We start from the raw sequence: 26,612 nt of genomic DNA on the forward strand, positions 1-26,612 counted from the left end.
ATCAAAAGGACTGGTTTGATTTTAAAAATGAAATATTATATGTATTAAGAAATGTATCCTTCTTGAAAAAAGAAAGTTTTTTTTTTATTTTAAAAATACCAAGTAACCAAATATTCTTTTTTGATAGATTTGACTTTGAAATCAGATGGATGTGACTATGAATATGACCTAGACGATGGTCAAGGTATTGTTGATTCTGAACATAATGTTATTAATAAAGACAAGCCCATAGAGACAAGTTTACAATACTCGAGACGTAGAGAATCCAATCTTTCATGTGCATTAGAAAACTATTCAGAAGCACATGCTAGAAAGTCATTCAGAGTTTCTAAACCTCCCGGTAAATTTGTGTCCTATGAATCTTTTTCACCCACATATAAGGCATTTATTGCATTAATACACTCGTATATAAAACCTTCATCCTATACTCAAGCCAAAAATCATATAGAATGGGTAGATGCAACGAGGGCAGAATTAAAAGCATTAGAAAGGGCTAACACTTGGACTATTTAAGATATTTCAAAAGGAAAGAAACCTATAGGTTGTAGGTAGGTTTATAAGATTAAAACCAAGAGTGATGAAACTCATGAAATATATAAAGTCAGATTAGTGGCCAAGGGGTATTCCCAAGAGTATGATATCAATTAACTTTGCTCCAGTTGCTAGGATGACCACAGTTAGTGAAATGAGATGATGATCTTCCAAACACGAACTGAGATTCGAAATGATGTCTTAACAAGACATTTAAGCATAACTCTTAAGAAGGGTATAAAAGAAAACAAAAAAGGAATAAAAATATTCTTTTATTGAACAAGGAGAAAGCAATGCTTAAGAAGCATTTTACATACTTTACAAGAGGGGTTGTACCCCTATATATACACAGTATGAGAGAGGGAGAGAATGAGGGACTCAATAGAGTTGTTGGACTCAGTCCAACAGCTCTAAATAGAGTCGTTAGACTAGAGTCCAACGACTAATAGCTAGTCAAGTCTTAACTAAGACTTGACTAGTTATGTCATTCTAGTTCAAATTGAACTAGATGACAAAATACAAAATACAAAATACAAAAAGTAGAAAAATAAAAAATATAGAAAAAGAAAAAATATAGAAAAAGAAAAAATATTATTTATATATATAATAATATTACTATATATATATGTTTACAAGTTTACATTTTAACACTCCCCCTCAAACTTACGGTACAATGAGCGAAAGTTTGTCTAAGAGAAAGTGAAATCGGGGAGCAACGAGAGGCTTTGTAAAGAAGTCTGCTAACTGATATTCTAAAGTAACATATGGCAAATCAATTGTTCAATGTAGATATTCCTCTCTGACGTAGTGACAATCCATTTTGATGTGTTTGGTGCGTTCGTGGAATGTTTTGTTACTTGCAATGTAGATCACACTTTTGTTGTCACAGCACATCTGTGAAGCTTTTGTTGCTTCAGCTCCCATGTCAGCAAACAGTCGTCGGAGCCAAACTACTTCCATGATCGTGGTTGTCATAGCTCTATATTCAGCTTCGGTGGATGATAGAGATACCTTCTGTCACTTTTTGCACCTCCACGAGATTAATGATTCACCTAAAAAGACACAAAAACCAGTGGTTGAGTGCCTGTTATTGGGATCACCTCCCCAATCGGCATCAGCATATGCAAGTAAATCAAGAGAGGAGGAAGAAGACAAGAAAAGTCCTCGTGAAAGAGATGACTGGATGTATCTGATAATACGCATGATTGCTCCCATATTAACAGAAGTAGGAGCATGTTGAAACTAGCTTGTTGTGTGAACAACATGTGTTGTATCTAGTCTGGTAATGGATAGATAGGAAAGTGCCCCGACAAGCTGTCTCTAAGGAGTAGGATCGACAATGTTCCCTTGCGACTTACAGTGTACAGTTGCGCTAGAGTCTGTTTTGCTTTTGTTGAGTCTGATGTAAGCTGCCCAGTTCAGGTGAATCAATACCCCGAAGGGGCAGCCCGTATACTTAACTGTAATCGCCTGCGGGCAAAATTGTGAATGAATTAAATGCGTTGAGCTTTCTTTTGTTCACCCTCGTTGTGATTGCTTCTTGTGATTGCAATTTCTCTCCCTCTATTCTCTCTTGCTCTCTTGCACTCTGATTACAAGTTTTCGCGACCGGCAAACGAGCTGACGAGTAGGCTTGCGGCGGTAAGGAAGGACCGTCGCGCCGCGCTGGCCCATTGAAGGAAATAGGCCCGTGACAAGTGGTACCAGAGCCCGTTCTCGTGCTGGGGAAGGGACTCCGGAGTCGGTGTCGACAGACACGCCGACAGGCTGCGATTTGTGAGCAAGACATCGTGGCGCCTTATCAACACTTGCGCAACACCAAGGGCAAGGCAGTTGCCGGAACTGAGGAGATGGGTTCACCTCGGGGCCAAGAAGAGTTGGTTGCAACTGTTAATAAGCTGGTGGAAGATGTGACTTCTCATGATGAAGCGATTTCACGCGCATGTGAATCATTCAATGGATTGAATGATGTGGTGGCGAGCCTGCAAGAGCAGGTGAACTTACTAATGGGGCAGGTCACTTCGTTGATGACTACAGTAACCGATCTTGAGTTGAGGAACCGTACGTTGCAGCAGACGGTGACCCTGTATGGCGGAAATGGTGAGAGACCATCAAGGATTGATGTACCTAGACCCGCAAAATTCAATGGCTCTCGCGACAACAAGGCCATTGAGAACTTTTTGTTCCAAGTAGAAGACTACTTGGATATCCAGAATGTGACCCTCGAAGATCTGAGGATCAAGGCTGCAGCGGCCTTACTTGATGGTGATGCCATCGCTTGGTGGAGGCGGAAACGCAATGACATGGAGAGGGGTCAATGTGTGATAGACACCTTTGACGACTTCAAAGTAGAGTTGCGCAACTACTTCATGCCAAGAAATGCGCAGAGACAGGCTTACCGGATGGTTCGTGAGCTCAAACATACTGGTTCGTTGCAAGACTATGTCAGAACGTTCCAGAAGCTTATGCTGGAGATACCTAACATGCCAGAAGACGACATGCTCAACTGGTTCATTGTGGGGCTTCAACCATGGGCACAGTCTGAAGTGGAAAGGAGTAACCCCCGTATTTTGGAAGATGCATATGTGGCGGCTGAGCGCTTAGTTGACACTCAGCGCAAGCCTTTCACCCCATCATCCAAAGTTGGGAAGAAGCCTGACCACGGAGGCAAGAAGGATGAGCAGCGCAACGATAAAGGTGAGGCGTCGACACGCCATCAATCCGAAAAGAAACAGAACTACACAAAGCATAACAACAGCAACAAGGGTGCGGTTGTGACATGTTGGTTATGTGGTGATAGACATATCGCCCGGCAATGCCCAAAGCACCTTGTAAAGGACGACGGGCAAGCCAATGCTGCACAGGAAGAATGCAGCGACACTGAGACCATGCAACCGAGGATGGGTGCCATGCGATCGATTAATGCAACCAGAAGTTGTGCAGCTAAAAACATGCAGGTCAGTAAGGAACTCATGTACGCTGAAGTTATTATGAATGGAAAGTCTACTTCAGTAATGATAGACTCCGGGGCCACACACAACTTTGTCTCGCGGGAAGAGGCAGAGCGGTTGGGCTTGAAGCATGGGCCAAAGCAGAGGACCATTAAAACGGTAAACTCTGAGGCCAAGCCCATCCTTGGTGAAGCAAGGGATGTGGCTATTCAAGTGGGAAGTTGGGTCGGTAAAGCCAACTTCTCTGTGGTGCCCTTGGACGATTTCAAGATGATTTTGGGTATGGAGTTTCTGCGAAGCCAGAATGTTATGATGTTGCCAAAATTCAACACGCTGACGATCATGGAGTCAGACCTGTCCCACACAGTGCAGTGCCTTACGCAGAAAGGCAAGTCTTCAGTGTTGTCGGCAATGCAACTAAAGAAGGGTGTCAAGCATGGGGAGCAGACATTCTTAGTGGCAGTGCGCGCAGAGGAAGGGAAGGTGGAAGCAGCAGTGCCACCGACCCTAGCCCCACTGTTGGAGGAGTTTCGAGGGGTGATGCCCCCGGAATTGCCAAAGCATCTTCCGCCAAGACGCGAGGTCGACCATAAGATTGAGTTGACCCCGGGAGCAAAGCCTCTCGCAATGGTTCCATACCGTATGGGCCAGCAGAGTTGAAAGAGCTGCGCAGGCAGCTAGATGAGATGTTGGATGCAGGCATTGTTCGTCCATCAAAAGCCCCATTTGGTGCCCCGGTCCTTTTCTAGATGAAACATGATGGCTCTAAACGGTTATGTGTGAATTACCGTGCTTTGAACAAGGTCACGGTGAAGAACAAGTACCCATTGCCATTGATAGCGGACTTGTTCGATCAGCTAGGCAGTGCCCGTATCTTTTCCAAGTTAGATCTGCGATCGGGTTACTGGCAGGTGAGGATTGCTGAAGGTGATGAGCCGAAAACAACTTGTGTCACCCGTTATGGTGCTTACGAATTTCTAGTAATGTCATTCGGGTTGATAAATGCTCCAGCCACGTTCACGACTTTAATGAACCAGATCTTCTACCCTTACTTAGACAAGTTTGTGGTAGTCTATCTGGATGATATCATGATCTACAGCAGTAACATGGAGGAACATGTCGGGCACTTGCGAACAGTGTTTCAGGTGCTGAAGGAGAATGACATCTGTGTTAAACGAGAGAAGTGTCTCTTCGGGCAGGAGGAGATCAGCTTCCTTGGCCACGTTGTGGGGCGTGGTGTGCTGCGTATGGATGGGCAGAAGATAAGGGCCATCCAGGAATGGGTTCCGCCAAGCAAAGTGGCAGAATTGCGGTCATTCCTCGGCTTGGCAAATTATTATCGACGTTTCATCGAAGGTTATTCCCTCATTGCTGCGCCCCTCACAGATTTGTTGAAGAAGAATCGGGTATGGCTCTGGACAGGAGCGTGCCAAGATGCCTTCGAGGGCTTGAAGAAAGCCTTAGTGAGAGAGCCAGTGCTGCGACTGCCTGATCATTCGAGACCCTTCGAAGTCCACACGGATGCCTCAGACTTTGCCATTGGCGAAGTTATTATGCAAGATGGTCATCCGATCGCATATGAGAGTCGCAAGCTGAAGGATGCAGAGAGGCGTTACACAGTGCACGAACGTGAGATGACCGCCATTGTGTATTGCCTCAGGACCTGGCGGCACTACCTTTTGGGTGCCGAGTTTATCGTCAAGACGGACAATGTGACCACGAGCTATTTTCAGACGCAAAAGAAGTTGACGCCCAAGCAAGCTCGATGGCAAATGTTTTTGGCTGAGTTCGACTTTGCCTTAGAGTACAAGGTTGGAAAAACCAATGTTGTGGCGGATGCCCTGAGCCGTAGGGCTGAATTAGCTTCTGCGCGCGCAGAGCCTTCTGAAGTGCATTTGGAGGGTGCATTGCTGAGCCGCATCCGCGAGGGTACGCAGCAGGATCCGACCGCACAACACCTTGTTTCTCTGGCGCAGGCAGGGAAGACTCGGCGATTTTGGCTACAGGACGGCCTCCTCGTAACAAAAGGGGGACGCATCTTTGTACCACGGTGGGGAAGCCTTCGCCGAGAGCTACTCAAAGAGTGCCATGATACACTATGGGCCGGCCATCCTGGCCAGGAGCGGACCTTAGCACTCCTTGAGTGTGGCTACTATTGGCCGCAGATGAGAGATGATATTGAGGGGTATGTGCGGACATGCCTCATCTGCCAGCAAGATAAGGGGACAAACCAGAGGCTGTCGGTCTCCTTGAGCCTCTACCAATTCCAGAACGTCCTTGGAAAAGCATCTCTATGGACTTTATTGTTAGTCTGCCAAAGGTAGAGGGCCTCATTCTATTTTGGTCGTGGTAGATCGTTTCTCAAAGTATGTCACCTTTATCTCAGCTTCCAAGGAGTGCCCTGCAGAGAAGACTGCAGAGTTGTTCGTAAAGCATGTGGTAAAGCACTGGGGCATACCAAAGAGCATTGTGAGCGATCGCGATGTTCGCTTCACGGGCAAGTTCTGGCGTGAAGTATTTCGGCTACTTGGCTCTGATTTGCTGTTTTCAACAAGCTTCCATCCACAGACAGATGGGCAGACAGAGCGCATCAACGGGATACTGGAGCAATACCTTATGCACTTTGTTAGTGCCAATCAGAAAAATTGGGTGAAGCTCCTTGATGTGGCACAGTTTTGTTATAATCTGCAGAAGAGCGAATCTTCAGGCCACAGCCCGTTTGAGATAGCCACGGGGCAGCAGCCACTGACCCCGCACACTCTTGCCGCACAAGAAAAGGGAAGGCCATCCTTCGCCTATCAGTTTGTTCGCGACTGGCACGAGTAGAATGAGTTGGCGAAGGCATTCTTACACAAAGCGGCGAAGAGAATGAAGAAGTGGGCGGACAAACACCGTCGGCCTGCAGGGTTCCAAGTTAGGGACCAAGTGTTGGTGAAGCTATATCCTGGTCGCACAGGCATCTTCCGCGGGCGGCACCGCGGACTACTCAGAAAGTATGAGGGACCCTTCACCATCACAAAGAAGGTGGGCAAGCTGGCATACAAGTTGGAGTTGCCCCCAGACTTCAAGGTGCACCCGGTGTTCCACGTGTGCAACCTCAAGCAGTTCCATCCAGATGATGGAGACCCAGAACGCAGTGTGCCACAACGCGCTCCCATCATGCAAAGGGCCCCGGCAGCACAACGGGCCGAGAAGCACCTCAGTCAGATCCTTCGCCACAAGGTCAACTACTTGGGGCAAGCGAAGAAATACTTGGTGCAGTGGGAGGAAACAACAGAACCAACGTGGGAGCCTGCATTTCGAATGAACAGCCGCTACCCGGCTGAAGTCAGGGCTTACCACGAAACAGATGGCGCCGAGGACGGTGCATGATTTGAAGGGGGGAGCATGTTCCCTTGCGACTTACAGTGTACAGTTGCGCTAGAGTCTGTTTTGCTTTTGTTGAGTCTGATGTAAGCTGCCCGGTTCAGGTGAATCAATACCCCGAAGGGGCAGCCCGTATACTTGAACTGTAATCGCCTGCGGGCAAAATTGTGAATGAATTAAATGCGTTGAGCTTTCTTTTGTTCACCCTCGTTGTGATTGCAATTTCTCTCCCTCTATTCTCTCTTGCTCTCTTGCACTCTGATTACAAGCTTCCGCGACCGGCAAGCGAGCTGACGAGTAGGCTTGCGGCGGTAAGGAAGGACCGTCGCGCCGCGCTGGCCCATTCAAGGAAATAGGCCCGTGACAGGCAAGAAGTTCTCCATCATCAATCTTCATTTTAACGTTAACAACTTTTGGAGTATCTACTTTCTTATCATCAGTAATACCAGACCTGGAAACAATGTCAAAAGTAAATTTAGTCTGAGATAATAAATATCTTCTAGGAGAATAAGCAACTTCAATGCCTAAAAAATATCTCAATAAGCCTAAATCAGTCATTTCAAAATGAGATTTAAGAAGTATTTTGATTGTTTCAACTCCCTGTTCATCGCTTCTAGTGATGATTATATCATCCACATAAAGAAGAAGCACAATGATTCTTGCATCAGAATTCTTAACAAACAAAACAGTGTCAGTTAAACAGAATTAAAAACCAATATCAATCATAACACGACTAAACCTATTATACCAAGTTTTTGGTGCTTGTTTAAGTCTATAAAGGGCTTTTTCTAAGCGAAGGGTTTTACCCTTAGGAATACTTAGACCAAGAGGGGGTTCCATGTATACTTCTTCAACTAGCTTTCCATTTAAAAAGACATTTTTGACATCCATTTGGAAAATGGACCATTTCTTGATAGAGGCTAAGGCAATTAAGGTTCTAACAGTTGTCATACGAGCCACAGGAGCAAAGGTTTCTTCATAATCAATGTTATATTCTTGGGCATAACCTTTGGCTACTAATCAGGCTTTATATCTTTCAAGAGTATCATCACTCTTGGTTTTAATTTTATAAACCCATCGACATCCTATAGTTTTCTTCCTTGGAGGAAGATCTTGAATAGTCCATGTAGAAGCCTTTTTTTGGTGCATCTAATTCAACTTTCATGGCTTCTATCCATTTGACATCATTTTTTGCTTGGACATATGTAGATGGTTCTTCATATGAGTGAATTAATGCAATGACTGCCCTATATGTAGGTGAGGACTCGTATGACACAAACTTTTCAGGAGGCCTCGAGACTCAGGACGATCGTTTAGTTGGAATGTCAGAATATTTTTCGAGTGCACATGGAGGTTTAGACCCTTGTCGCCTGGAATATTGGATACTAGTGTCTCTATGAACTTCTTCATTGTCAGCATTATGATCAAGATCAATAATTCCTTGATCATTATCAAAGTTATAGTCAAGATCATATTTATCAAATTTTGATGTCAGATCTAACAAAAAAGAGTACTCAGTGTCTTCCTTTGGTTTTTCAAAATCAAAGAAGCTCTCCTTTTCGAAAAATGAAACATTTCTAGACACATATAATCTATTATTTTTGAAGTCAAAACACTTATAACCTTTCTGATTTTTAGCATATCCTAGAAAGGCACAGGGAATCGCATGAGGGGAAAGTTTAGCATTTTTGTCAGTAAATATGAAACATTTGTACCCAAATATTCTTAGTCTAGAGTAGTCTGGAGAAACATTCATAAGTTTTTCAATGAGAGTGATATTTTGTAAAGAAGAGGATGACATCCTATTAATCAGATAGGTAGCAGTTAAGGCAGTTTCTGCCCAAAAGTCTTTCGGGACTTGATTTGCTATTAATAAAGTCCTAGTGGTTTCCATAATATGGCGATGTTTACGTTCTGCCAGCCCATTTTGTTGAGGTGTATAAGGACAAGATCTTTGATATGTGATGCCATGTGACTTAAGATAATTTTTAAAATTTGTGGATAAAAACTCTCTCTCTCTGAATCTGTGCGAAAAATGGTAATATCATTTTGAAACTTATTTTTAACCATATTATGAAATGTTTAAAAGTATGAAAATACTTCAGACTTATGTTTAAGAAAGTAAATCCACGCATGTCGAGAGAAATCATCGACAAAAATAACATAGTAAGCAAATCCTCCTTTAGAAATTACTGGTGCAGGACCCCAAACATCCGAGTGTACTAATTCAAGTGGTCTTGAAGAGAAAAAAGTTCTGTTATGAAATGGTAATCTTTTCATTTTGCCAAGAATACAATTTTTACAGTCAAATGATTTAGAGTTACAAAATTTTCCTAGATTTGGAAAAAGTTGGATTTTGGCTATATGTGGGTGACCAAGTCTCTTATGCCACAGTTCCAACTCAATTTTCTGAATATTATAGCAAAAAACATTCTTCGGCATTTCCAAAAAATTCATGTAATAGAGTTCTCATTCTCTATGGCCTTCCCCAATCAGCTTGCCTGACTGACGATCATGTACCCAACAACCATGAAAAGAAAAAGAAATATTACACCCATAGTCAGAAATTTGAGATACAGATAAAAGATTTAAATTTAATTTGGGAACATATCTAATTTCTGAAATAGAAATTTTTTTTGTTTTATAATTTTTTTCAAAATTTTCTATTCCTTCTATTTCAAGAGAAGTCTCATCGGTTGTAAAGACCTTTGACACACTTGTTTTGTTTTTAACACATTCTGATAGACTTTGATTATTTGGGGTCACATGAAAAGATGCACCGGAGTCAAGGAGCCAAGAAATTTTACCTGGATCGGAAAAAAATGAGGTTGCTGCGCCGGTTGAAGCTTCAGATAAAGAAGAGGCACTTTTGATGAGAGGTTGAAGAATCTCCATTAGTTGGGCCATGGAAACTAGTGCATCTTGATCTTTGGGCTCCGATCCAGCAATCACAACTCTTTTCTCTCTCAGTTCCTTAAGTTTGGGACATTGTGGCCTGTAGTGTCCCAATTCATGACAATGATGACAAATAATTTTTTTCTTGTCATAGTCCCCATTTTGACGATTAAAGTAAGGAGGTCTATAAGATCGAACATGATTCCCTAGTCTAGACACAACTAGAACAAAATTATCTTCAGTTTTAGAAGAACCTTTTAGGAGACGATTTTCTTCCATTGTTAATTCTTCAATACTTTCAACAATAGAAGGAATTTTCCCCGGTGAAGTAGGGTTGATTTAGTGGTTTCAAATTCCGACCTCAATCCAGTTATAAACTGGTAAAAATATTCAACATTGAGTTGTTTTTTACGAAGCTCGATGTCTTCGGCACAATGCCACTTTGGTTCTAAAAGGGAAAGTTCTTCCCAAAGTCCGGACAAACCATTGTAATATTCACGAATTGTTTTGTCTCCTTCGGTCATCATTCAAACTTTTTCTTGGAGATTGTACACGTGTGCAATATCTTTAAGGGAATACATATTTTTAATTGTTTTCCATGCTTTATCGGCATGATCAAACTTGGCAAGACTTGAGCATTTTTTAATGTCAACGCTATTGATAAGTCATGACATTATCTTCGCATGAGATATTCTTCACTCTTTCCATTTTTTTTCGTAAGAGGCTAGAGCCTTGATTTTCTCTTCTTCCGATAGAGGAACCTCTTTATCTCCCTCCTTTTTAGTAAGAGATAGCTTTGTTTCCGAATCAGAACCATCCACAATCGCCCATAGGCCTTTTTCTCATATATGGTGCTTCATGATTGAATCCCATGTTACATAGTTTGTATCACTCAATTTCATAGGCATGATGGTGACTTTATCATTGTTATCCATCGATTACATGGAGAGAGAAAGAATAGGGATAAAAGAGAAACAAGAAGAGAAGTGAGAAAAAGAAAGAGATACAATACAACAAGACGTGGAATCTTTCCCAACGAAGTGATAAAACACTTCGCTTTAAGTGGCGAACACTTTTGCAAATGGGCACGGAAACTGAGGCAGATTTTCTTCAAGGTCTAATACTTTCGCGGCTCTGATACCATGAAATGAGATGATGATCTTCCAAACACGAACTAATATTCGAAATGATGTCTTAACAAGACATTTAAGCATAACCCTTAAGAAGGGTATAAAAGGAAACAAAAAGGAATAAAAATATTCTTTTATTGAACAAGGAGAAAGCAATGCTTAAGAATCATTTTACATACTTTACAAGAGGGGTTGTACCCCTATATATACACACAGTATGAGAGAGGGAGAGAATGAGGGACTCAATAGAGTCATTGGACTCAGTCCAACGGCTCTAAATAGAGCCGTTAGACTAGAGTCCAACGACTCTATTGCTAGTCAAGTCTTAACTAAGACTTGACTAGTTATGTCATTCTAGTTCAAATTGAACTAGATGACAAAATACAAAAAACAGAAAAAGAAAAAATACAGAAAAAGAAAAAATATTATTTATATATAATAATATAATAATATTATTATATATATGTTTACAAGTTTACATTTTAACAGTTAGGACCCTGATAGCCTTAACCTCTATTAGAAAATGACTCATATTTCAAATGGATGTCAAAAATGCTTTTGTCAATGGAAATTTAGTTGAAGAATATGGAAGCACCACCTAGTATAAGTATTCCTAAGGGTAAGGCTCTTCGTTTAGAAAAAACTTTTTATGGTCTTAAATAGGTGTCAAAAGCCTGGTATGACAGGTTTAGTCATGTTATACTTGATATTGGATTCAGAACTTGCCTTACTGACATTGCTTTGTTTATTAAGATTTCTGATGCAGGGATTATTATTATTCTTCTTTATGTGGATGACATGATCATCACCGGAGGAGACAAATAGGGAGTTGAAAACATTAAAAAGCTCCTTAAAAATCATTTTGAAATGACTGATTTAGGTTTATTAAGATATTTTTTAGGAATTGAAGTTGCTTATTCCCCTCAAGGTTATTTATTATCTCAATCTAAGTTTGTTTTTTATATTGTTTCAAGGTCTAGAATTATAGATGATAAGAGAGTGGATACTCAAGAAGTTGTGAACACCAAAATGAAAATAGATGATAGAGAACCACTTGACGTTCTCACTCCTTACAGACAGCTTATTGGAGCACTTTCCTATCTCTCTATTACTAGAGTTGATATAACACATGATGTACACAGCTAGTCAATTTCAGCACGCTCCCACTTCTGTTCGCATTGGAGCAATTTCGCGTATTGTTAGATATATTAAGTCTTTCCTTTTATGAGGCCTCTTCTTATCTTCTTTATCTTCATTAGATTTAATTGCTTATACTAATGCTGATTGGAGAGGTGATCTCAATAACAGGCACTCAACCACTGGATTTGTGTTTTCTTAGGTGAATTCTTGATTTTGTGACGGTGCAAAAAGCAACAAAATGTCTGTCTTTCGTCAACCAAAGTTGAATACTGAGTCATGGCCACCACAACAGTGGAGGTAGTCTGGCTCAGAAGACTGATGGCTGACATGGGAGTTGAAGTGACAAAAACTTCATGAATGTGTTGTGACAAGAGTGTGATCTATATTGCCAACAACCGAACATTTCATGAACGCACCAAATATATTGGTTTGCCACTATGTGAGAGAGAGGAGTATCTACATAAAACCATTGATTTGCCTCATGTTACATCAGAATAACAATTAGCATATTTCTTCACCAAACTTCTCGCTGCTCCTAGATATCATTTCTTTTTAAATAAACTTTCGCTCATTGTATCATAAGTTTGAGGGGGAGTGTTAAAAAGTGTACGCATAAATGTAATTATATATAATATAATAATATAATATATTTTAATATATAATATTTTATATTTATTTATTTATTTATTTATTTTCTCTTTCTTTTCTTCATTTTTTTGTATTTTTATTTTTGTCTAGTTCAATTTGAACTAGAATCAAAACTAGTCAAGACTTAACTAGTCCTTGACTAGTTTTGATAGCCGTTGGAGGTAGTCCAACGGCTACAATTAGAGCCATTGGACTAGCTCCAACCAACGACTCTTCAAGAGCTCTCTAAATTCTAAAAGCTCTTCTGTCTCCATCTCTCATTGTGTATAAATAGAGGTGACTCCCCTCTCCTTGTAACAATGCTTTTTAAGCATTTCATGTGAATGGAGTAAAGTTTATTATTTTCTCAGTTCTCTCATTTATGCCCTTTTGTGGGTTATGATTGAAGTGTCTTTATTAGACACCTATTACAAGCATTTGTGCTTTCGTGGAAAATCCTCATTTCCTTACCGTTGTGCCTTAAGGTGTCTGTCTCATGCTTTGAGGTAGGCTTCCTTCAAATCAACAAGTCCAAATTTTCTAATTTCCAATGAAAATATACCAGTTTGTTATAGTATTTTCCTGAAATTCTCAGGCTTGTTTCTTTTCAAAGGCTTATTCCCTAAAAAAAATAACTTTTTTGACCTTTCAGCGTCATTGTCATCCTTTTACCCTATGTTTGACATTATATACTTTGTATTTGTATTTTTTCCTATTTATATAAGTAATGTGGTCATATACAAGGTATATATCTAACATTTGTGATTAGCCTAATCATTCAATGAGAATTCTTCTTACAATTTACCTTGTAACAAGTTTATAATTAACATGGTGGAGACTAGACACCAATGTTCTTTTCGTATTTTCTCATCTATTAATTTCATTCAAATTGGATTGTGTTGCATGAACATTGTTCTTTTTTAGTTTTGTGTTGATGATATTAATCCAATGTATTTCTGAGCCATACTCTTATGAGTTCTAATGAGATTAAACTCGCGTTCTTTAAAAATGAGAACTTTTGACTATTTTTCCTTCCCTTCAAATCGCAGAATATTACAAAAATTTGTCAAAGTTATTAGGACATGAAGCAATAAAATATTCCTTGATACTTCTCATTTCTCTGGTTATATTCTCTCATAGAGTGATGCTTGTCAGCCATTTTCTGTGCCTGGATCAAGTATTATCCTTTCCGTGTTGTGGTGCACGGGAAACAAACTTAATATGTTGAAATATGGTTCCGAACTTACAAGAGATTTGTCTTCTGTTTTTCATGTATTTACTTCATGCATAAAATTATCTAGTAATTTTAGGAAATATGTGGATGGTTGTGCAGGAGGCTTGCTCGACAGAGTGGATAGCTATATTTTCACTGGCGCACTTGCCTACTCCTTCGTCAGAATGGGGTTGCCTCTGTTTGGCGTTTGACTTCAGACTCTATGTACATGTTCATACCAAAAATGTACAAATGTAAGAATCTTTTCTTTTGCCCAATTTGTGGTCACTGTTTGAATTCTTTCTTAGTTTATTTTTTAGTAGTTCAAATGAGGTAGATATTATTCATCAAGCATTATTGAAGCAACAATCCCATCAAATTGAAGATGTGAATCTGTACCTTCCATATTTTGATGTTTCATTGTCTGGGTCATGGTTACCAAAGAAGCAGGAAGTGATGGGTGAAGCAGGAAGTGAGAAGTGAGTTTTGTTAAAAATGCCTTAATGCATGAAACATCCGAGAGTTTTACAAAGCGTAAGAGGAAGCGATAATGGAACGAATAGGATGTATTTTTCTTTTATTAAGTGCATCTTTGAACCTCTTGCCTGAAAGTAATCATCATATGTAGGTTTTATAAGACATGATAAAAACAATTCGTCTGATTAAAAGGGCACTTCCAATATCAGCAGAAGTTTTGGTTTCATATTTGAGGGAAGCTTTCCATCAAAGATATAAAACCATGAAAGAAGTGAGCTTCCTGATGAACAAGCTTCTGAGGTTTTTAGAAGCTTATGGTAACTGTCATTTTTACATAGGGAAAACATGGATTTTGTGACATCATAAATTGGTTGCTGTGTATCGCATAGGAGGTTTTAAAAGTTTCAGGTAACTCAATGGGCTTTACACCAGGAAAACATGGAGGTTATTCTGTCATTAACTGGTTATAAACATCTAAAACGTTGGCTTTTGTGAACCAGTATGATTCAACATTTAATTGGTCTGGATGAAATGGACGCTGTCACTTGTCCAGTTATTTATGGTGTTTTTTCTTATTTGTGAATAGCTCAATTAATCTTGTGACTTTGTGGTTAAAAGTGTATACAAGTTGTGGAGGCATTACTTTGTTTTTTTAGTAGTAAAATGAACGTCTAAAGTCAAGTTTCTGCATGGTATCATGTGTTTATGTCTTCATAATCAACATTAACCCAAGGAAAAGCTGGTCATGTATCAGGAATTTCAGAGAAAGTGGCAGCTGACATGGAATATCAGGTAAAAGGTTGGACTGTATACCCAAAAATAAAAGTAGGGCCAGAAAAAAATATTCCCAACACAGCATATTCACTTGTGCTGATTGCATGGCTTCTGAAACAATAGTTACAGGGATCCTTACAAGGTTCCGACCTCTTATCCTCCATTTGACATGTGCCAAGGTCCATTTCATTTCAAATGTAATAGTAACAAAAAATACTCTGAATAGCATTCCAATGGTGGAGGGGTTATGAGATATTATCACCAACCTTCAGCTAGTTTTTACAATCTTTCTGCACAGTTTTGGTTGTCAAGACTATGCATGTTCCCGAACTAGCTTAAGACCGTGTTATAGATAAGGACCAAGATTATTTCTTGTTTCTAAGTAGGTGTTTCTATAAATGTAAGAGCAAGGGATACTCCACTTCACTCTCGTGTCCTTTCCCCTTGTATACTATCCTTCACGAAGACTTCACATTATATGCAGCGTCGCTGTATGGTGGGCATGCGGTGACCTGCCCGACAGCCATCAATCTTGGCATTTATCAAGATGGGTGTGGTGCCCAGCTCGAGAAATGCCAAGATGAATGTTCAGCAGTAGTGAAGCTGCAAGCTAAGCATGCAGCACCTCTGCATAAAAAAAGTCCTCTTTGTCAGAATAATTTTCCCGCACCTTCGCTTTATGTGCTCGTTTAATTTAAATATGATGAGAGTGTCTTTTTTTAAGGCAAACTAGGGTTAGGCAGACCCCTACCAGATATCTCTTAAGCCCCATGTGGCAGAGGGATTCGAATCTGGGCCTTCAGCTTGGCACACGACCCGCTTACCACATGGGATACCAACCGTGTCATGGAATAGATTCGATAAAGAGTCCGGAAAGCTTGGCAAGTTTCAACTCCCAACTCATTTATCATTCGTGGCTTAAAAGTGTGCAGTACATGAAGGCCATGGCGCTTTTGTCACGGTTAAGCTTCCTATGAGTGAGAGTGCCTAAGATTCCAACACTCATTTGCCCAATTGCACCACCTACAAGACAAGCACTTCTTTGTGGCCAATATTCAATAATGGCACTAATTTGCTTTCCCATGCTTGTATTATTCTTCTTTATTTCATGTATATCCCAAGTATAATCACAAAAAAAAAAATTTATTAGAAGAGAATATTGCCAACTTCATATAATGTCTTTGGGGTCATCATCGACTGCAATGTTGAGGACATTTGTGACCAATGAAGAGGGAAAGCTTGACATTAAAAGTTAAAACTTTTGCCTTTGCTGGATGCTTTTCCATTGCCTATGTGGGCGTGGAAACAACGCGTTTGTTACTTCTCACACATTATACTGCCACTAATGTTAAGGCCATGATCCTGCCAACTCAAAAGAATATAAGAGTTTCTCTGCTTTTTCTGGGTAAACCAGGGCTGACTGGTTCCTAAACCAAGCTACCAATTAGACAGCAAGCACAAACAAAAACTATGAGGTAGGGCCACACACCTTTGGCCTAGAGACTAGGCCCACCCTGAGTGACTCTTCGGCTTCAGAAAAAAAGGATTCTATCCTATGACATATGATGCTGCCAATCATATGCCAGCCATGCGATCCAACGCATCTTGGCCGTCCACATTCTCACCCCTTTGTATATATGTCCCTAGCTGCCCAGTTGCATTTGATTGGATGGCTAGGATCAACATCTGATGCACTGCATTATATGCCATAGGATATGATCCTTTTCGATGGCCATTCTGCATAAAACATAAGTCATGAGAGCAGATCAGGTCATATTTGTATGCAACTGATCAGTGGTTATAGTCAATCTCCATCTTGGAACTATGAGACTAGGGTTAACGTGCATCTCCATCGGGTGAGATCCGCTGTGAGGACTGGTTGTAGACATTCAACATAAGTGGCTTGGATGACTCAGGCTGGTCTATCACCTGGCTTCCCCTTTTTCCCACGAAAGGAACTCATTTCCATGTCTTGTTTTCTTGGGGCTTTGTTGTTTGTACTATAAGTGGAAATTTGTTTCCATCAACTTTTCTTGCGTGGCTTGGTGTAGGGCAACTGTTTTTTTTTGAAATGCAAGCTGGGGTTAGGCAGACCCCTGCCAGTTTTACAATGATACCATTGGGATTCGAACTTGCAACGTCCCAACACAATGACGTGCACTAGCTGCTCCTACCAGACAAACGGTGCCCCCGTTGGTAGGGCACCTGCTTATGATTGTAAGCAAGGGCGTAGCTAGGGGGGCAGGACTGCCTCCCGAAACAGTTAACTTTTTTTTTTTTTAAAGCCCAGCCCTGATTCCATATGAAATAGATTTTTATCCATTTTTGTAGCCCAGTCCAGTCGTAGTCCAGCCCTGACTGCAGCAAATAGTTTGATTTGTCCATATGAAATAGATTTTTATTAATAATTGTAGCCATTTTTTATTTTATCTCAAAAAAAAAAATTTCGGGGGCGCTGCCCCAACCCCCGACTGTCGCACAAATAAATTTTTTTTCCTACACCCCTGTTTGCCCCCCTCCCCCCCCCCTCACATGAATCCTAGCTACGCCCCTGATTGTAAGAAAATATTTTCTTCTCTCAACTTTCATTTTCCTCATTATTGTTACCTATGAGTCTAACCGTAATTTTCATGGCCTTTTGTGATCATTCATGGCTGCTTCTTCCAACGTTGTATGCAACTTTTTTTTTTTTTTGACGTCAACGGCATGAATTTTTCCACTCATGAAAGACAACAAAGTGGATTAAAGCATGAAGGTTGCAATGGCTATGGTTTTCATTCTGTCCTTGTAATGTGAAATATATGGTCCCAGCTAGCTTTTTCTCTTTGAATTGATGATGGATAACTCTCTCTCTCTCTTATAAACGTCACTTCTGTAGTTGAAAGGACATCACTATCGTATCACTTTATTCTTTTCTTCATTTCCTTTCTCCTTTTACAATTATACATAGTTACAAAGCCCTCTACCTAGGGTCAGTACAGAAAAGAAGAAAGTCTGTGCTAGCAGCCCGTACACTACGAACATGACAACCTGCTACACCTCTACGTGGTTAGAAGAAGAAGAAAAAAAAAGATTGACTGGCAAACAGCATTACATCACGCTTCTGTTTTGCAGTTGCCTTCTTGCCTTTGAGATATCATGTGGCAAACTAGGCTTTTCCTTTTCTTTTTGAACCATATTTTAAAACTCTATCATTTCACATGAGTTGATGAAAGCATGATCGATTTCATGAACGCTATTGTTTCCATTACTAGCACACAACTTAAAATTCATGTACTTGGACATGCTTTTTGTGTTTGCCCAATTGTGTCTTGGAATACTGTGTTGGCTTTCCGATAAGTTACTCCGATGTTTCTTGCTTCATGTTCGAGTGGGTTTGAGATGGAACAGATTGATCCCAAGGGCTTGTATCTTGATATTTGAGGCATTAACCAACCTTACTCTTTAATGGTTTTCTGTTAGTTGACTTGGTTTCACAACCTAACATTTGCATGTCCAACCATGGAAAATGTCGATGCTTCTTCACTGTTCATCATATAGATTAGGGGTGTGTTTGGTTCGATTACATGAGATTCACTTCCTCTAGTAAACTTTAGAAAGTGAATCTCATTTGCTTTTTTTTCAAACCTAAGAAGTACTTTCATGAGAAAGTGAATTTCATTTGCCTTTGCAAGTAAGAGTCCTTTAAAAAAGTGAATCTCACTCGAATTTAATGAGACATCATGAGCACTGTTGTCAATATCAGTTTGGGCTGCCTTGGATCGGCCGGTACCAATACTCAGCTCAAAAATAATCACATGTCAGTCATAACATGACAGGTGTTATAACTATTAAAATAAGTATAAAATAATATTAAAAAATATGTTTTGATATTTTTTTTTACGTTTTATTAAAAATTAACCGAATCGACCTTGCAACATATCAAAATTCTGCTGACAGGATGGGTATCGGCTGATACCGGCTAATAAGCACCCATATACATAACATTGCGCATGAGATTGATCTCATAAAATTTAGAAAGTAAATCTCATTTGAACAGTACCCACAAGCAACCAAAAGTACTTTGGTTAGTCATGCATGTGGCACGTGTGGGGGCAACTAGTTTCCCTTGTTTTTAGGGCTATACGAACTCAATCCCATAAAATTATGTGGAGTAAACTACAAAAGCCGGTTAACTTATCAACTATTCATACAATCGGGTCGGGTCGGCAGGTCAGCATACCTCAACACGAACCCGACCCGTTTATTAAACGGGTCGGCTGTGGCAAACATGAACCCGATGCATTTATTAAACGGGTAACCCGACACAACACGGTTAACCCATTTAATAAACGGGTCAGATTAAATGGGTTGGCAGGTCGGGTTCAGGTAAACGGGTTGGCAGGTCGGGTACGAGTAAACGGGTTGGTGGACGGGTCGGGTCAGGTAAACGGGTTGGTGGGTCAGGTTCGGGTAAACGGTTTGACCTGCCCGCCTAACCTGTTTATTAAATGGGTCAGCCAGGTTGGCATACCCCTAACACGAACCCGACCCGTTTAATAAATGGGTTAGGCGGGTCGACCCATTTACGACATGAACCCGTTTAAGCCAAACCAGAACCCGGCTAAGAAGCGTGTTGGCGGGTCGTGTCAGATTTTGCCACCCCTACTTAGGACTGACCATGAGGGTTTTTATGGGCAACCTGTGAATGTCACCATGTTGCAGTGATGTCGCAAGTTCAAAACCAATGGATGCTCATCCCTTGCCATGATCCCAAAGCTGGCTGTACTTTTTGTTGTTGTGCAGAGGAGACTTAGGGGGTTTTACAACAATCAGAGCGAGTGGATGCTTTTCTATAGGTATTAAAAAAAGAAGGTTATTTTAAGGCCAGAATACCGAACATATCCTTGAAAAAAAAGATGAAAAATACAAGGCATTCAATGCAATAATTGATAAATAGCTAATAAACTGGCAGCTTTTTGTAATTTACTCAAGAATTATTGTGGAGGAAGAATATCAGTTCCTGTTTGGATTTTTTTCTCTTCTTTAGATTATCAATACAAAGGATTCCCCACTTCTCTTTTATATTTTTTCTTTTTTTTTATCTTTTTGCAAAATGAAAACAAATAAATGAGGAAATCCTAGTAACCTGTTTCAGGTGAAGTCGCTGGAACAAAGCATTCATAAAAAGAAATGTATTTATTTATGATAAATGCAATTTATTTTGACACACCGGCATATATAACAATGAAAACCAGTAAGCATTATTTCCTACCGCATCATTTCTTAGAAATTGCATGCATTTGTGAAAATTAAGGATAGGAGGGAGGATCAGGTGCAATGAGATTGCACACTTTTAGTGTGCTGCTGCACCTGATCACCCTCCCTTATCCCAAAGATGGAGGGGGATCAGGTGCAGTAGCACACTAAAAATGTGCCTGATCCTTCCTCCATGAATAGTAGCAGTCAAGTATTGTGATGTCAATTTTGAACAGAAACATAATTTTTTTGTTTACAACATGCACCTTATGTTGGAAACAATTATTTACCTATGACTAGTAAGTCATGAATATATATATATATATATATATATATATATAGACACACACTAGAATATGAAAATTAACAGGGTTGAATCTGGATCAGAATTTGGTATGTTGAAACTGGATTCGACAAAAAGAGGCTTAAGAACACATCTTGTATTGATCTGAACGTAGAACCAACAGTAATGGCTGATTTGAATTTGAAAAAAGCATGTTAAAGTAAGCTCGAATTTGATCTGAATCTACACTTTGGAAGCATCTGAGTAGAACCATATAGATAGCTTATTATTTATGTACGTGAATGAGGAACCATGGAACTTCTGCTATCTGGCTATCGAGACTTGATGAACACAGAGAAAGAAAGGCTAGTGAAGGAGAGAAACAGGCATTACCAATGGGGGCTCCGTGTGGTTGGTAGGAGCTGTCAGTGCACCTCTCCTTGTGGTTGGACGTTGCAGGTTCAAGACCCAATGGTACGTTGAATAATAACTGGTGGAGATCCTTCCTGTTGGACTTTTTGGGTTACGGGTCCAACCCACAGTCTGACCCGGTTTGACATCATCTTAGTGGCTGATTAATGGAGATAGTGGGTGGGAGTTACGTGAATGTGGAGAGACCACATTCACGTAACTGCCCAATTCCTCCATTATATAAAGAGGATAGGGGTTACGAAGTTGATGAGAATTCGTAACGAATCCCTGCCCAAAATTCAGTTCTGCATTTAGGCTTAGCAGAACAGGGTCCTGCTCATTGTGGGCGTCGACCGGCTGAGGAGAACGCCGAACTTCCTACACGATCAATGGCGAATCCAGGTACGCTTCCTGTCTTGTTGTATTTACAGGGTTTCGCCCAACATTGGGTTATGGGCCCACGACCACGCATTTCAGCTGCGCGTGGCCGTGTAGGCCGTTTAGGCGTTTTTGGCATCGGTGGAGTCGTCATGGGGCGACAACCACCGATTAGTTGCAGACTGTCGCCGTGGGACGACAGTCTGTCTTCACCGACAAATGTCACCGAAAAGGGCGACATTACATTCCCGGTTTCACGGTTTCAGGCAAAACTCATAAAAAAAATGTAAGTTTTTATACCTGTGGCTGGTTTTGTCATCGCCGGGATTATCGTCGGAGCCGTCAACTGATATCCCCTGCACCGTCGGGTTGCAGGGTGGTCAGCTTATGCTGGAGGAGTCGCCGGGGCTGTCGCCGGTTTAGACCATCGCCGTGGGGCGAGTTGCCGGCTGTATCATCCGTCGTTCGCCGGTGTTCTTGCCGGCAGTGCAGTTCCGGTCATGCCCTTCAGCCATTGGACGACTCAACCTCCATCGTCGTCGTGGGGCGATGTCGTCTGACGAGGAGGGGGGGTTGTCACCGGACCGGCGTCACCGTGGGGTGACGCAGGTCGCCGGCAACCGGCGCCGGTCGCCGTGACGGCGACGTGGGTCGTTGTGGAACCGAAAAGGGTGGAAACTGAGAAAACCCCCTTTTCGGTTTCCTTAAAACTGAAGCAGAAACCATCGGGTTTCTGTTTAAGTTTTTTAAAATTGAACCGGATCGGGTCCGGCGAGGCGACCCGTGGACAGACCCGATCCAAACCCTTTTGGGTGGATCGCATCTGCACTTTTACTTTTTGGATCTGACCCGGACCCATAAAGGTACCGGGTCTGGGTCTGATCCGGAAAGGATCGGGTCTGATCCAGACCCATTTTGGATCGGGTTCGATCCGGGACCATTAAGGATCGGGTCAGACCCGGATCTGGTTTAATCCGGGTCGTACCCAGTATCCGGTTTGGACCGGGTCATACCCGGATCCATGTAGGACCGGGTCATACCCGGGTCCATGTTGTACCGGGTCGAACCTGGTATCTAGTTTGGACCGGGTCATACCCGGATCCATGTAGGACCGGGTCATACCCGGGTCCATTTTGGATCGGGTCATACCCGGGTCCATTTTGGACCGGGTCGAACCCGGTATCCGTTTTGGACCGGGTCCGACCCAGGTCTGTTTTGGACGGGGGCCGACCCGGGCCTGTTTAAGACCGGGTCTAACCCAGGTTCTGTTCGGGCCGGGTCTGATCCGTATTAAGTATGGGTCGGGTCAGACCCGGATCCCATTTAAAACTGGGTTGGATCCATAAGAAACAGGATCCAAACACTATTGAGACTGAATCGGATCAGGAACCTGATCCGACCCCTTCCGGAACCGGTTCGAAGCCGTTTTTGACCGGTTCTTTCCAGTTTTTCACCGGTTCTGAGATGCTGAGACCCTGTTTTCATAAATATAAAAAAATACAGGGATTTTGGCATACGGTTATAGGGTTTTATGAACTTTTGTTCATATTAAGTATCAGTTTATAAGGTTCAGAACCGGTTCGGACCCTTAGATGACCGGTTCGGGGCGGTTTCAGACCGGTTCAGAGTTTTCTTAGACCGGTTCCTACATGTGGACCCTGGGTTTTACCTATATGAGCATGCTTTTATTATTTTTCATGCTTTATAAAGTATTTATTTTGAATAATGCATGACTTATGCATGTTAATTCATGTATTTAGCGTTGGTTAAGTTATGCATGATGATTTTAAGCATGAATTATGACTAAATTTATGACAATTAGTTTATGCATTTTTTGTTGTAGTATGAACTGATATTATGTCATAAATATACATGCATTAAAATGTGTGCATGGGTGTGCTCCATAATACGAATAAGTTTTTTCGGTAAAAGATTTTGATTAACTGATTCATGTAATCACCAAAGTGATCTGAGTCGTGTTAATTAAAAATTCTTTGGACCGTATTAAGATTCGTAATTATGATTGTGTGTGAATTTATGAAACATCGATTCTACCCAAAGGTAGGTCGTTGTGTTCCAAATTTATACAGGGTGTGATAGTAGATATGCATTCCAGCCCATGAAGCATGTTCGTACCTAAAGGTACAGTGCTGAATTGCCTCTGGATTCATGATCTACTAATTTCACCAACTGTAGTCAATTCCTTGAGAATTGAAGAGACGGAGCAATTATGAGTATTGTCGTTTTCACCAAAGTGAAACGATAATGGCTCAACTATGCTTGTCTCAGAAAAGGTGAAAATAAAGGGTCTCATTTTTTACCTTTTCAACACAAGTCTCGTTTGAGCAATAATAATAACATCTTTCCGTTTTTCGTTCCTTTGATTTATCAGGTTCCTTCCATATTGACGGTTCAAGTAGTATCTCTATCTTAGACGGATCAAATTTTTCTGATTGGAAAGAAATTGTGTTATTCACTTTGGGCTATATGGATTTAGATCTGGCTCTTAGAATTGACGAACCTCCCGCTCTTAATGAGCAGAGCACAGTCGAACAGAAGGCTGCCTCTGAGAAGTGGGAGCGTTCGAACAGACTTAGCATGTTGCTTTTGCAATCTCGGGTGGCTAAGAACATTCGAGGCGCAATTCCTCACTGTAGGACTGTGAAGGAATTTTTGGGAGCCATTGAGGCTCAATTCATCACTTCTAATAAGGCAAGGTCTAGTACCCTCATGTCCAAATTAGTGTCTATAAAATATGTTGGTGACAATCACATCCGACAGCACATTTTGGAAATGAGGAATATTGCGACTCAACTAAATGACATGAAATTCGCCATCTTTGACTCCTTTTTAGTTCATCTGATCTTAACCTCGTTACCTACTGAGTATGGACCCTTTAAAATCTCCTACAACACACATAATGATGAGTGGTCTTTTAATGACCTCTTAAGTAAGTGTGTTGAGAAAGAGGAGATATTGAAGGGTGAGAGGGTGCCAAGTGCACATATGGCCTCTCATAAGGATAAACAGAGGTCGAGGCCAAAGAAAAGCTCCTTCAAAAAGAAGAATCGGAAGAGAGCCACTGAGGAGAGTTCAAACTCTCAGGCGAAAGCCAAATCCCAGTTAGGTGGCCCTTCTATAAAGTGTTTCTTTTGCAAAAAGAAGGGGCATAAGAAGGTGGACTGTTTGAAGTTCAAGAAATGGCTCGAAAATAAAAGTAATAAGTCATTCGTTTCTCATGAGTGCAATCTAATTCATGTTCCATTGCATAGTTGGTGGATTGATTCTGGTGCCACGGTGCATATTGCCAACTCTTTGCAGGCATTTCTGAACAAAAGGGAACCAACGGAGCATGAAAGGAGCATCTTCTCAAGAAATAAGATGCGTTCACATGTCAAGAACGTTGAGACCTGCAGAATTGTGTTGGAGTCGGGATTCATGTTGAATTTGGTCGATACATTTTATGTTCCATCTTATAGTCGGAGCCTAATTTCAATTTCAAAACTTGATAAGTTTGATTTTGTGTTTAAATTTGAAAAATCTGAACTTATTATTATGAAAAATTCAATGAATATAGGTTCTGCATATATGTGTGATGGTTTGTATCGATTAAGAACCAAACTCCAAATTCAGGAATCTCACTCCGTTGAGAACACAATGATTGACAATAAATGTGGTCTAAAGGATGATCAATCATATTTGCTTTGGCATCGGAGATTAGGACATATCTCGAAAGAGAGAGTTCAAAGACTCGTGAAAGAGGAAATCCTTGGATCCCTTGATTTTACGAATATAGAGCCATGTGTTGACTGCATAAAGGCTAAGCAGTCTAACACATATAAGAAAGATGCCAAACGCAGCAATGGAAAGTTAGAAATAGTGCATACGGATGTTTGCGACCCTTTTTCACCGTGTTATACGGGTGAAAATATTTTGTCACCTTTATAGATGATTACTCATGGTATATGTATCTTTACTTATTATCTGAAAAATCAGAAGTCTTTCAGGTTTTTAAGGACTTCAAGAAAGAAGTAGAGAAACAAACCGGTGAAGTTATTAAGGTTGTCATGTCAGATAGAGGTGGCGAATATTATGGTCGTTTCACTGAGATGGGACAAAAGGAAGGTCCATTAGCGCGGTTTCTAAAAGAGGAAGGCATTGTACTTCAGTATACCATGCCTGGTAGTGCTTATCAGAATGGTGTAGCTGAGAGCAGAAACCGTACGCTTAAAGAAATGGTTCGAGCGATGTTGAATCACTCAAACCTTCCTTTAACCTTGTGGGGTGAAGCTCTTAGGACTGCAGTGCATATTTTGAATAAGGTTCCTATGAAGGTTGTTCAAAAGAGTCCTTACGAGTTATGGACAGGTAGAAAACCTTCTTTATCATATATGCACATATGGGGATGTCTAGCAGAAGCTAAATTGTATAACCCACATATAAAAGCTTTTGATCCTAGGACAACTAGTGGTTTCTTCATTGGTTATCCAGAAAGATCGAAAGGCTTTAGGTTTTATTGTCCATCTCATACACCACAGATAGTGGAAACAGATAAAGCAAGATTTCTTGAAAATGGTTCTGTTGGGATAGATGCATCTCAAAATATTGATTTTGAGGAAATGCAGGATTCAGGTTCTTCACCTGCTGAGGATAATGACCTGATTTTCTCTATCATTGTTCCTTCGAGTAATGTAACAGAAAGTCCAGTCAATGAACATCAATCTCAACTAGATCCAGTTGTTGATGAGGATATATAACAACAACAGGATACAGAGGCTCATTTTGACCCACCTGTAGCACCTGTATAGAGGTCCACCAGAATTAGGAAATTTGTTATCCATCCGGACTATGTGGTGTATTTACAAGAGTCAAATGATTTCATAGACATTGATGAAGATCTCTTCACATTTGCAGGAGCCATTGAAAGTGAAAGATCAATACATTGGATCAATGTCATGAAAGAAGAGCTTGACTCTATGGCAAAGAACCAAGTGTGGGATCTTGTACCTAGACCTGATGGAGTTAGACCTGTTGGTTGTAAATGGGTTTACAAAACCAAAACAGACTCTAAAGGTCATGTGGAGAGGTACAAGGCTAGGCTTGTTGCAAAAGGTTTCACACAGATAGAGGACATTGATTATAATGAGACTTTTTCTCCTGTCTCAACTAAAGAATCATTAAGAATAATCATGGCCCTC

General features: G+C 40.9%; 1 protein-coding gene across 2 annotated transcripts in view; it reads left to right on the plus strand.

The window, feature by feature from the left end:
• LOC149845681 (phosphatidate cytidylyltransferase 5, chloroplastic-like) overlaps window positions 1-15,378 on the plus strand; it is a 43,586-nt gene extending 28,208 nt beyond the window's left edge. Inside the window, exons 7-8 of one of the 2 annotated variants that reach the window (XM_089995907.1) lie at window positions 13,974-14,107; window positions 15,085-15,378. In XM_089995907.1, coding sequence (XP_089852033.1) covers window positions 13,974-14,065 — 92 coding nt within the window. In that variant the 3' untranslated portion in view covers window positions 14,066-14,107; window positions 15,085-15,378. Of the gene's footprint in view, window positions 1-13,973; window positions 14,242-15,084 lie in introns of those variants that run through there. The other variant, XM_089995906.1, reaches the window with a different exon arrangement.
• Window positions 15,379-26,612: the final 11,234 nt, after the last annotated feature.

Source organism: Nuphar pumila, chromosome 2 (genome assembly GCF_984573655.1).
Source record: "Nuphar pumila chromosome 2, dmNupPumi1.hap1.1, whole genome shotgun sequence".
NCBI lineage: Eukaryota > Viridiplantae > Streptophyta > Magnoliopsida > Nymphaeales > Nymphaeaceae > Nuphar > Nuphar pumila.